Source organism: Mustelus asterias, chromosome 14 (genome assembly GCF_964213995.1).
Source record: "Mustelus asterias chromosome 14, sMusAst1.hap1.1, whole genome shotgun sequence".
NCBI classification, from domain to species: domain Eukaryota; kingdom Metazoa; phylum Chordata; class Chondrichthyes; order Carcharhiniformes; family Triakidae; genus Mustelus; species Mustelus asterias.
This window is the reverse complement of record NC_135814.1, coordinates 16,147,690-16,160,781: the sequence shown is the minus strand read 5'-3', so window position 1 is coordinate 16,160,781 and position 13,092 is coordinate 16,147,690. Positions and strand designations below refer to the sequence as shown.

Sequence of the window (13,092 nt, the reverse complement as noted above, 5' to 3'; positions counted from 1 at the left end):
CCCTACAGTGCAGAAGGACGCCATTCAGCTCGAGTCTGCACCGACTCTCTGAAAGAGCATCTTACTCTGGCACAACCTCCCATCCCCGTAACCCCACCCATTTACCATGCAAATCCAGCCAAGCTACACATCTTTGGACATAAAGGGGCAATTTAGCATGGCCAATCCACCTAACTTGCACATTTTCGGACTGAAAGGGGAAACCAGTGCACCTAGAGATAGCCATGCAGACATGGGGAGAACGTCCAAACTCTACACATAGTCACCCAAGGCTGGAATTGAACCATGGTCCCTGGAGCCGTGAGACAGCAGAGCAAGCCACTGTGCCACCATGCTGCCCATTATGCTTTATTATTTTATTTATTTTTTATTTATTTATCAGTGTCACAAGTAGGCTTACATTAATACTGCTATGAAGTTACTGTGAAAATCCCTTAGTCGCCACACTCCGGCGCTTGTTCGGGTACACGGAGGGAGACTTTAGCATGGCCAGTGCACCTAACCTGCATGTCTTTTGGACCATGGGAGAAAACCAGAGCACCTGGAGGAAACCTACACAGACATGGGGAGAACGTGCAGACTTCGCACAGACAGTGATCCCAGCCGGGAATTGAACCTGAGCCTCTGGCGCTGTGAGACAGCAGTGCTAACCACTGTGCCGCCGTGCTGCCCTATCAATAGGCAGATAGAGGAATAAGAGCAATGAGGCTATGTTGAACTTGCATATGACACTAGTTTGTTCTGAGCTGGAGTGCTGAGGGAGTGCAGAAAGGATTCACAGGAATAGTTCAAGGGATCAGGAATTTCAGTTATGCAGATCAATGGGAGATAAATGGGACTCTCACCAACTTTTACTGATGCACCATAGAAAGCATTCTTTCTGGTTCTATCACAGCTTGGTATGGCTCCTGCTCTGCCCAAGACCGCAAGAAACTACAAAAGGTCGTGAATGTAGCCCAATCCATCACGCAAACCAGCCTGCCATCCATTGACTCTGTCTACACTTCCCGCTGCCTCAGCAAAGCAGCCAGCATAATTAAGGACCCCACGCATCCCGGACATACTCTCTTCCACCTTCCTCCATCAGGAAAAAGATAAAGTCTGAGGTCACGTACCAACCGACTCAAGAACAGCTTCCTCCCTGCTGCTGTCAGGCTTTTGAATGGACCTACCTTGCACTAAGTTGATCTTTCTCTACACCCAAGCTATGACTGTAACACCACATTCTGCATTCTCTCGTTTCCTTCTCTATGAACGATATGCTTTGTCTGTATAGCGCACAAGAAACAATGCTTTTCACTGTATGCTAATACATGTGACAATAATAAATCAATTCAAAGGGAAAAGTTAGGACTGTTTTCTTTGGAGAAAAGAAGGGCGAAAGGAGATTTGATAGAATTATTCAAAATGAAGAAGGATCTGAACAGATAGGGAGAAACTGTTCCCACTTCTGAAAGGATCGCGAAAAGAGGGCACAGATTTAAAGTAACTGGAGGAAAAGAGATATGATAAATCTTTTTCATGCAGCGAGCGGTTAAAGTTTGAAATGATTTGCCTGACAGTGTGGTGGAGGCAGATTCAAGTGCAACGTTCAAAAGAGAACTAGACTTATCTGAAAAGGAAGAATGTGCAGAGTTATGGGAAGATTGAGGAAGAATGGCTGATGCAGAAGGGCTGAATGCCTTCCTTCTGCCCTGCAGCACTTCTGAGATTCATTGAATTTGGTGGTCTCATATGTGACTGTAACAAAATTTGGGGGTCTGGCCAGGAATCGTAAAAGTTACCTCCGAAATAGAATTTCAAAACAAGAACAAAATACTGGAAAACATCACTGTTCATACAGATTTAATATTTCACATTATAAATGGTGTACTGTAACTTTACTCAATAGAACACTAAGTACACCGCATTTTCTAAGAAACACTTGTACTTAGAAGAATGAGTTTCCTTTGCATAAATAGTGCTAGGATCAGAAATTCTGCAAGATTTTTGAAGAGGCTAACAGACATGGTCCAGAACAGAAGTTCTTTGTTTTCCTTGGAGATTACAAAATAAACACAGATTGTGGCATAACTCCTAACAGAAAGGCTTTTCTGTTGTAAAATCTTGCAGATTATAAATTCCTCCGTTGCACTGATGGGACACAAGAATTAAAACAAATTATACTTACAAGGTGAGATGTCTCTATATCTGTTTTTGGAAATGTTGAGAGGTAACTTGGCACATGACATCGTCATACCAGGCTTTTTTCTATACAATTGCTAAGGAAAAAAAAGTTTAACCATCAACAAATATGACCCAGGAATCAACTGGCCCAAAAAGATCCAAGATCTATCTAATTAATCTTCTACCATTCTGATTCAACAACAATGGAGTTAACCAATTATAAATATAGCTCACTGTACATACATTCATCTGGATTGTTTCAAAAATGTAATGCTTACTTGGACTCGCATTGAGTTACCCAAGAGCTTTGGTAAACATTTATGACATTTCTAGCAATCAGATCAACGCAATACTAATTGTTCAGCGTATACTCTTTCAAGTCCTTTTACTGTCCCCTTTTCTTCCCGACACCAATTTCAGACAATGTGCTGCATTTTCAAGGGGAGATCCCCTCTGGATGAGACATTACTGTCCTGCCCGTCTGTTCAGATGAATGTCAAAGATCCCATGACACAGTTTGAAGAGGAGAATTCTCCTGCTGTTTCTCTTTCAGCCAATGTCATATAATAACAGATTAGTTGGTTAATCATTTCACTGCTTGGTGGGATATTGCTACTCCAGAATGGATGCTGCATTTGTCTATATAGAAAGAGTTGTTACTGTCCAATGAAGTAATGAATTGGGTGCTTTGTTGCAACAAAATAAGACACGACACAGCAATTTACTCAGCCACTGATGTAAGTGAGCTGAAATAGTGACATAGAGGCAAGGAATAGTTCTTTTGCTCCTCCATTTTCTTGCCTTTGGATCTTTTAAGCCAAGAACCCCCAGGTAATTTACTCCTATTCTGCCACGAATACTGTTTATGATTTGCAATAGAAATGTACACAGCAACATGACATATCACAAAGCATTCAGGACTCGGAACATTCTGTGTAAAGATTCATGGCATATAATCACTTTAAAGTCCTCTGTGGCATGTCGATATGAGAGTCAGATATTTGCTTGACAAAATCACCCTTACTTATCTGTAAAACACACTGAGCAGGTAGCCAAGCCCCTAATAAATTAGAGTGTTTTACAAGTCTGTTATCAATGGATCAATAGCTTTGCTCACCATCACAAATGGCCAGATTATCCTAGCTTGGCTTCCTTGGTGGCGTGGAAGCTATTATTCATAATCCTAATAAACTCTATAGTTACGACTACTAGGTTGAAGGAAAAAATTACTAGAACGGTACAGGGATGAGACACTTCAGCTACATGAGCATTTCCACAATACCGGTATTCAATGAGATGATAACGAAAATCAAAATTCACATTCATTTATTTAAGTTTTCAACCACCAAAATGCATTCAATCCTGATAAATGCGAAGTGATGTATTTTGGTAGAAATAATGTAGGGAGGAGCTATATGATAAATGGCAGAACCATAAAGGGTGTAGATACGCAGAGGGACCTGGGTGTGCAAGTCCACAGATCCTTGAAAGTGACGTCACAGGTGGAAAAGGTGGTGAAGAAGGCATATGGCATGCTTGCCTTTATAGGACGGGGCATAGAGTATAAAAGTTGGGGTCTGATGTTGCAGATGTATTGAACGTTGGTTCGGCCGCATCTGGAATACTGCGTCCAGTTCTGGTCGCCACACTACCAGAAGGACGTGGAGGCTTTGGAGAGAGTACAGAGGAGGTTTACCAGGATGTTACCTGGTATGGAGGGGCTTAGTTATGAGGAGAGATTGGGTAAACTGGGGCTGTTCTCCCTGGAAAGACGGAGGATGAGGGGAGACTTAATAGAGGTGTATAAAATTATGAAAGGCATAGATAGGGTGAACGGTGGGAAGCTTTTCCCCAGGTCGGTGGTGACGTTCACGAGGGGTCATAGGTTCAAGGTGAAGGGGGGGAGGTTTAACACAGATATCAGACGGACATATTTTACACAGAGGGTGGTGGGGGCCTGGAATGCGCTGCCAGGCAAGGTGGTGGAGGCAGACACACTGGGAACGTTTAAGACTTATCTAGACAGCCATATGAACGGAGTGGGAATGGAGGGATACAAAAGAATGGTCTAGTTTGGACCAGGGAGCGGCGCGGGCTTGGAGGGCCGAAGGGCCTGTTCCTGTGCTGTATTGTTCTTTGTTCTTGTTCACCTCAATAATAACAGGAAACAGCAAAAAGACCTTTTTTCAATGGCAAGTTTACAAAAAAGTGCATTGTATCATAAACTTAAGTAATATTTATCAGAGAAACATTTGAGACAGTCAGGATACCATGCAAAAAAAAATGAAATGAACTACAATGGAATATAATTAAAATTTAATGTTCTGCATGGAAATGCTATCAAAAGAACGACCAGACACTTACTTCAAAGGGAAATAAACAGGAACGGTCGGGGAATCATTTTCACTTCCAGCCAATCCTAACTGTCATTACATGCTAGGATTATAACCACACCAACTGTTACCATGGTTTTGTTAGTCTTGTATCTTATCAGTCTTTTGTGGCACATCTATATCTTTCTTCAGGATTATTTGTTACACTCTGACATTGTTTTTCTATCAGATTATTTGTTTCAACTGCCATCTGATGAATTATCTTTTCAATGTCATTTATTGGCATTTATCTTTGCTGAAAATTATAGTGCAATTGAATCATCACAAAGAGATTTACAAGGATGTTGCCAGATTTACAAGGATGTTGCCAGGACTCAAGGGACTGAGTTATGGGGAGAGATGGACAGGCTAGGACTTTTTTCTTTGGAGCACAGGAGACTGAGGGGTATCTTATAGAGGTGCTAAAGATCATGAGAGGCATGGATAAGGTGAATGCACTCAGTCTTTTTCCCAGGATTGGGGAATCGAGAACTAGAGGGCATAGGTTTAAGTTCAGAGGGGAAAGAGTTAATGGGAACCTGAGAAGCAACTTTTTTGTTTTACAGAAGGTGGTATGTATGTGAAACGTGCTGCCGGAGGAAGTGGTTGAGGCAGGGACATCAGCAACAGTTAAAAGGCATTTGGACAGAAACATGGAAAGGAAAGATTTAGTAGGATATGGACCAAATGCAGACAAATGGGATTAGCTTAGATGGGCATTTTGGTCAGCATGGACGAGCTTGGGCTGAAGGACCTGTCTCCGTGCCATAGATTCTGTGATTCTATGAAGAGAATATAGTTTTGATATCCACAATGTTATCTCAGTATATTTAGCGCATGTATTCTATCATATGAAAAAAATTCTAATGTCCTTTACTCGAATGTTGATATAAAGTCAATTTTAAACGTAATCACTAAAATCTCCTCTGTATTGAAAAAAACACTCAATTTGGAAAAAGAATGAAAAAAAAGGGATGTTCTATTTAGAATCCAAAGGATTAAGGAGAGCTTTGCTAGAGGCTTTCAAAATCGTGAATAGTTTTGTTAAAATAAAGATAATTTGTCCCCAGTGGCAGAAGGGTTAGTAACCACAGGCCATAGATGTAAAATCTGTGGAAAAGGACCAGAGATGACATGAGTAAACTGTTTAAGAAGAAAAACATTGCTGTGATGATCTGGAATACACTGCCTGAACATATGGGGGATGTGGATTCAATACTAACATTCAAAAGAAAATTGGATAAATATTTGAAAGGAAAACAAATATATGGTTAGGGGAAAGAGCGGGACACTGGAATTAATTGGACAGCACTACCAGTGCCTGGGAACTACAGGCCAGTTAGCCTCACATCTGTGGTGGGTAAATTTTTGGAAGGTACTTTGAGAGACAGGATCTACAGGCATTTAGAAATACAAGGACTGATTAGGGACAGTCAGCATGGCTTTGAGAGTGGAAAATCATGTCTCACAAATTTAATTGAGTTTTTTGAAGGGGTAACCAAGAAGGTAGATGAGGGCAGTGCAGTTGATGTTGTCTACATGGACTTTAGCAAGGCCTTTGACGAAGTACCGCATGGTAGGTTGTTGCATAAAGTTAAAACTCACGGGATCCAGGGTGAGGTATCTAAATGGATACAAAATTGGCTTCTTAACAGAAGCCAGAGGGTGGTTGTAGAGATTTGTTTTTCAAACTGGAGGCCTGTGACCAGCGGTGTGCCTCAGGCATCAGCGCTGGGCCCACTGTTATTTGTCATTTATATTAATGATTTGGATGAGAATATAGGGGGCATGGTTAGTAAGTTTGCAGATGACACCAAGATTGGTGGCATGGTGGACAGTGAGGAAGGTTATCTCCAATTGCAGCGGGATCTTGATCAATTGGGCCAGTGGGCTGACAAATGGCAGATGGAGTTTAATTTAGACAAATGCGAGGTAATGCATTTTGGTAGATTGAACCAGGGCAGGACTTACTCAGTTAATGGTAGGGCGTTGGGGAGAGTTACAGAACAAAGGGATCTAGGGGTACATGTTCATAACTCCTTGAAAGTGGAGTCACAGGTGGGCAGAGTGGTGAAGGAGGCATTCGGCATGCTTGGTTTCATCGATCAGAACATTGAATACAGGAGTTGGGACGTCTTGTTGAAGTTGTACAAGACATTGGTAAGGCCACACTTGGAATACTGTGTGCAATTCTGGTCACCCCATTATAGAAAGGATATTATTAAACTAGAAAGAGTGCAGAAAAGATTTACTAGAACGCTACCGGGACTTGATGGATTGAGTTATAAGGAGAGGCTGAATAGACTGGGACTTTTTTCTCTGGAGCGTAGGAGGCTGAGGGGTGACCTTCCTAGAGGTCTGTAAAATAATGAGGGGCATAGATAAGGTAGATAGTCAATATCTTTTCTCAAAGGTAGGGGAGTCTAAAACTAGAGGGCATAGGTTTAAGGTGAGAGGGGAGAGATACACAAGTATCAGATACACAAGTGTCCAGAGGGGCAATTTTTTCACACAGAGGGTGGTGAGTGCCTGGAACAAGCTGCCAGAGGTAGTAGTAGAGGCGGGTACAATTTTATCTTTTAAAAAGCATTTAGATAGTTACATGGATACGATGGGTATAGAGGGATATGCAGGCAATTGGGATTAGCTTAGGGGTTAAAAAAAAAGGGTGGCATGGACAAGTTGGGCCGAAGGGCCTGTTTCCATGCTGTAAACCTCTATGACTCTATGGCTCTACCAAAGGTTTGACGGGCTGAATGGTCTTGTGCTGTATAATTCTATAGCAATGAATGTGCTTAACTCCTAGAAACTAACATAGGTCTTGTATAATGACAGATAATGTGGTTAGATGTGCAACAGGGGATAATGTGTTATGTGCTCAATGAGATAGGACTTATACAAGGAAGGAATTCAGCAGCATTACCATCCTGAAACTCCCCAAAACATCATCCTGGCCATGGTCATTAGAAACAGAACCAGGCACCAATTACCATGGCCAAATGAACATTCAGAATCTGGATATCCTGTAACTCCCCTGCCCAAAGTATTTTCACCATCTACAAGGCACAAGTCAGGAAGATGATGCAATATTCTCCACGTCAGGATGATTACAGCTCCAAAAACACTCAAAAAGCCTGACACCAACCAGGACAAAACAGCTGGCTTGATTGACAGCCCACTGGCCATTTCAATCATTCATTCCTTTCGTTACCAGCGCACCATAACTAGAGTGCATACCATCGACCGGATGCGGTAAAGCAAAAAGGATTCATCAATAGTTTTTTCCAAACCAAAACTTCCACTGCTGAGAAGGTCAAGCGCAGCAGGCACAAGAGAAAACAACCCGCTCCAACTTCCCCTCTGAGTCACTCCCCATTCTGCGTTGAAACTATACTGTCATTCCTTCATCACTGTTCTATAAAAATCCTGGAATTCCCCAGCCAATAGCACTGTGGTTGCATCTACATCACGTGGATTGCAGTGGTCCAAGAAGGAAGCTCGCCACACCTTTTCAAGGCAATTAGACATTGACAATAAATGCTGGCTTTGCCCACATTTCATGAATGAATAAAAAACACATGCCTGAAAAATGATACTCCTTTATACTTTGATTAAATTATGCATCCCAGGGTACTGAAAGAAATGTCAGAGGTAATAGCGGATGCGTTAGTGGTTATTTATCAAAATTCGTTGGATTCTGGGGTAGTGCCGGCAGATTGGAAAACGGCTAATGTTACGCCGCTGTTTAAAAAAGGAAATAGACAAAAGGCGGGTAACTACAGGCCGGTTAGCTTAACGTCTGTAGTTGGGAAAATGCTGGAATCCATCATTAAAGAAGAAATAGCAGGCTATCTGGATAAGAATGGTTCCATTAAGCAGACGCAGCACTGATTCATGAGGGGAAAGTCGTGTTTGACGAACTTGTTGGATTTTTATGAAGATGTGACTAGTGCGGTTGACGGAGGGGAACCGGTGGATGCGGTGTTTTTGGATTTCCAAAAGGCGTTTGATAAAGTGCCTCACAAAAGATTGCTGAAGAAGATTGGGTCACACGGAGTTGGGGGTAGGGTGTTAGCGTGGATTGGGATTGGCTATCCGACAGGAAGCAGAGAGTCGGAATAAATGGGTGCTTTTCTGGTTGGCAGATGGTAACTAGTGGCGTGCCGCAGGGATCGGTACTGGGGCCTCAACTATTTACCATTTATATAGACGATCTGGAGGAGGGGACTGAGTGTAGGGTAACAAAGTTTGCAGACGACACAAAGATAAGTGGAAAAGTGAATCATGTGGAGGGCGTAGAAGGTCTGTAGAGAGATTTGGACAGGCTGAGTGAGTGGGCGAGGATCTGGCAGATGGAGTATAACGTGGACAAATGCGAGGTTATTCACTTTGGAGGAAATAATAGCAAATTGGATTATTATCTAAATGGAAAAAAATTACAACATGCTACTGTGCAAAGGGACCTGGGGGTCCTTGTGCATGAGACGCAAAAACCCAGTCTGCAGGTGCAACAGGTGATCAAGAAGGCAAATGGGATGTTGGCCTATATCGCAAGGGGGATAGAATATAAAAGCAGAGATGTCTTGCTGCATCTGTACAGGGCATTGGTGAGGCCGCAGCTGGAATACTGTGTGCAGCATTGGTCCCCTTATTTGCGGAAAGATATATTGGCCTTGGAGGGAGGGCAGAGAAGGTTCACCAGGTTGATACCAGAGATGAGGGGTGTTGATTTTGAGGAGAGACTGAGCAGATTGGGTTTGTACTCGTTGGAATTTAGAAGGTTGAGGGGGGATCTTATAGAGACCTATAAGATAATGAAGGGACTGGATAGGGTAGAGGTGGAGAGATTCTTTCCACTTAGAAAGGAAGCTAGAACCAGAGGGCACAGCCTCAAAATAAAGGGGGGTCAGTTTAGGACAGAGTTGAGGAGGAACTTCTTCTCTCAGAGGGTGGTGAATCTCTGGAATTCTCTGCCCACTGAAGTGGTGGAGGCTACCTCGTTGAATGTGTAAATCACGGATAGATGGATTTCTGATCGGTAAAGGAATGAAGGGATATGGGGATCAGGCGGGTAAGTGGAACTGATCCACTTCAGATCAGCCATGATCTTATTGAATGGCGGGGCAGACTCGAGGGGCTAGATGGCCTACTCCTGCTCCTATTTCTTATGTTCTTATGTAATCTTATGTGGTTTAAAAAAAGGTGAACAAAATACTCACATCAAACTGTGCAAGAATAGTTCCAGTCTCCAGAGCATCTCGCAAATGTATCATTGATTCTCTTAAGGCGTCGTCATCTTGATGGATTACATCCAGAGGAGATTTCTCTGGAATGTACTGAAAATCAGGTTCACTTTCTGCCTTCTCTTCAACGACGTCATAAACAGCTTAAAATGAAACAAATTCACAGTTATAGAATGACTTTAAAGACAATGCAATAAATCACTCAAGAAATTGATTTAACTAGCTAGATAAGCATGCTAGATATAAAAAGCTAAATCAAAAGCAAAATACTGCTGGAAATCTGAAATGAAAATAGAAAATGCTGGAAAAAGCAGCAGGTCTGGCAGTATCTGTGGAGAGAGAAACAGTGTTAATGTTTCGAGTCTGTAAAGTCATACAGACTTGAAACGGTAATTCTATTTTCTCTTTCCATAGGTACTGCCAGATCTGCTAAGTTTTTCCAGCATTTTCTGTTTTCATTTCAGGTACCAAAAGCTATTGAGCTTGCATAATAGTTACTTGGTTATTTGTAAAGTAAATGAAGATATATACTTACCATTGGGTCGAACTAATAATATTAGTTCTTCAGAGCGAATCTCGCAGCTGGCTTTGATGAACATGACAACTTGGTCATGGGTGTAGTCTGATATATCCCTGCCATTGATCAGTACAACCTGATCACCTTCATTGAGTCGTGGAACACAAGTATCAGCCTGAACATTAAGAGAAAGCAGAAGATGTCTAAAACCTCTTCAGCCATTTAAACCAGAGTTTTACAGTTGCTGCATTCTATAGTGGAAACATCAGTCTAATTTTAAGAAGTTACACATTTTATAGCAGACATTAATTTCAGCAACAGCTACGTGAAAGTACACTCAATTCCTGCAAATTTACTGAACGAGGGTTCAATGTAGATTTAGCTCCTACCAATAGGGGAATAAAATTATAGACCACTACTCAGCATTAATAACATGCCTAAAAATATCTGAATATTTGCTCAAATCCACAGATGATTAAAAAATGTGCTTATATGCAACATTCAAGTCTTTCAAGATGGCCCAAAGCACTTCTTATTTTTTGTAAGCAAATGTAATAACTAATTTCTCCAGGGCAAGAGTCTCACAAATAACAGCGAGATGAATGACCAGATGGCCTATTTAGGTGGTTTTGGGGGAGGGAAAAAAATGATGGATAAAACATCAGAAAACCCTATCCAGTTTTGCAAAATGGAACTTTTATATTCACTGAGATAACCATATCCTTTTCATATTGGATCTTAAACACAGTAACTTTGATAATGCAATATTCTCACCAAAGCATCATTCTAGATTATGTGCTCAGGTCATGGCAATGTGGCTCAAATATGTAATCTGACAGTGTCCCTAGATACATAATCAGCTGTGTTAACCTGTCATTTTAGAGTCTACAAGGGTTCCCCATCTTGCCAATTCCTGTGTGTTCAACTTCTCAAAAAATGGAGCACAGATACTCAGCAGCAAACCCTCAGGGTGGAACATCAGCTGAAGTTACACTTGACTTTGCTCTGGCCTTTTACATGTTCCAGTAGTTTTCCACAGCTTGAAATTCAGCAAGTAAAAATTACTTCAGTCAGATGTTTCAACAACCAAAATTGATCAACATCCTTCCTGCCTTATTGACAAATAGGGACTGGAAGAAATATAATGAACTGAGGTTTTTGATGTGATTGTAGAGATGATACTTCAGTTCTGAAATTTTACAGCTTTGATCTCTGAAGAAGTATTGAACTTTTGTACAAGGTATATGGAAATTACATTTTATTGGGGCAAAAATCACAGCATTAGCATTTACATGAGCATATACAGTGTTTATGTGGAGTAATACAATTTGGTTGTGTTAATATCCAAGTTCCTGAAAAAAAATTACAAGCTGCAAAATCTGTTTCTTTTCCTGCCTTAAATCAGGTTCAGAAACATTCAGGAAGGAGTGGTGAAAACAAATAGGTCTGAAAATGTTTTGTGACAAGGAATCATGCAATTGCAGCACTTTTTAATAATCTGCAGTGAATGGGATTGCTTCAAGGCCACTTCAAATAGATGGAATTAGTAGATTTCGTGCAAGTGGAAATATTAGTTTTCCTTTTGTTCACCTTCCATCACTATTGATACAGTGGACCAATGTATTTGTAAGTGGCTTCAGCATTACAGCATACAGTGCAGTTAGTGCATGTAATACAGGATGAAGTCCATACTAATAACAGAACAAGAATTGCTGGACATGAAGCAACACAAAGGATCACGGCATTGTTTTGTAAACTATTGTTCAATATGACTCACCACCACCTTCTCAAGAACAATAGAGAAGGGCAACAAATGCTGATGTTGCCAGCAATGCCCTCATCCTATGAGCGAATATTTGAAAATATAGCCTTTAAAAGGTGACCCCGGATGCCGGCAAAAACAAGACCCCCATAAAGAAGCATAGTACAGTTCAGCATATTATTATTAGAGGTTGCATATTATAGATCAATGTAAAATTGTTATTTTACATGCTGTTACAATCCCAGATGTTATAACTGGACAGCAAGATCCCAGGATGGAATCATGGTTCAAAAAATAGTAACTTTTACTTTTAAAAACTATAACATGGAAGAACAGAGTCACAAAATCACCAATTAGTTTTAAGAACAAAAAACATTCATTAAATATGGAAAAATTGGATGATGATTCAATACATCCATACTTGCTCCATAGCTTAACAAATATACACAGATTTTAAGATGAACACAAATTACAAAGTATATCTTAAGCTACAATGGTACGAGGAACACAACGTCCCTTAAACACAGTCCAAAGATGTGCGGGTTAGGTTGATTGGCCATGCTAAAATTGCCCTTAGTGTCCTGAGATGCGTAGGTTAGAGGGATTAGTGGGTGGATATGGGGGTAGGGCCTGGGTGGGATTGTGATCGGTGCAGACTCGATGGGCCGAATGGCCCCTTTCTGTGCTGTGGGGTTTCTATGATTTCTATGATTCTAAACACACAAGATGGCTGTGGTCAAATACACTCGCCACTCTGAGCCTCAAGTGAACATCTGTGGACTTCTCTTCAGATTCCCCCCCAACCCCCACCTCTCAGATGATTGTCACACAAAAGCTTCCAAACTCCACTCCCCAAAAAAACAGGTTTTAAAATCTACATTCGCAACAATGCCTTCCCCATTCGTGGTTTGCATTCTGACATCCAGTCTGGGTTTTCCAAATGACACTTTTAAACAAAGCTTCCACTCCAGGATTCACACCAACCCCATTAAGATTTATTTACCTTGGCTGCTGTACAAACTGTTAACAATC

At 41.3% G+C, this 13,092-nt stretch overlaps 1 protein-coding gene across 11 annotated transcripts in view; it reads right to left on the bottom strand.

The window, feature by feature from the left end:
* The window catches only part of ptpn4a (protein tyrosine phosphatase non-receptor type 4a), a 233,746-nt gene that overhangs the window by 37,325 nt on the left and 183,329 nt on the right, over positions 1 to 13,092 (bottom strand). For all 11 annotated transcript variants that reach the window (XR_013499489.1, XM_078227896.1, XM_078227897.1 and 8 more), the window contains 3 exons: positions 10,317 to 10,473; positions 9,758 to 9,924; positions 2,171 to 2,261 (listed from right to left, as the gene is read on the bottom strand). Coding sequence is in view for 10 of the 11 variants with exons in the window: in XM_078227896.1 (XP_078084022.1) it covers positions 2,171 to 2,261; positions 9,758 to 9,924; positions 10,317 to 10,473 (415 nt within the window). In the remaining variant the exon portion in view is untranslated. The remainder of the gene's footprint in view (positions 1 to 2,170; positions 2,262 to 9,757; positions 9,925 to 10,316; positions 10,474 to 13,092) is intronic.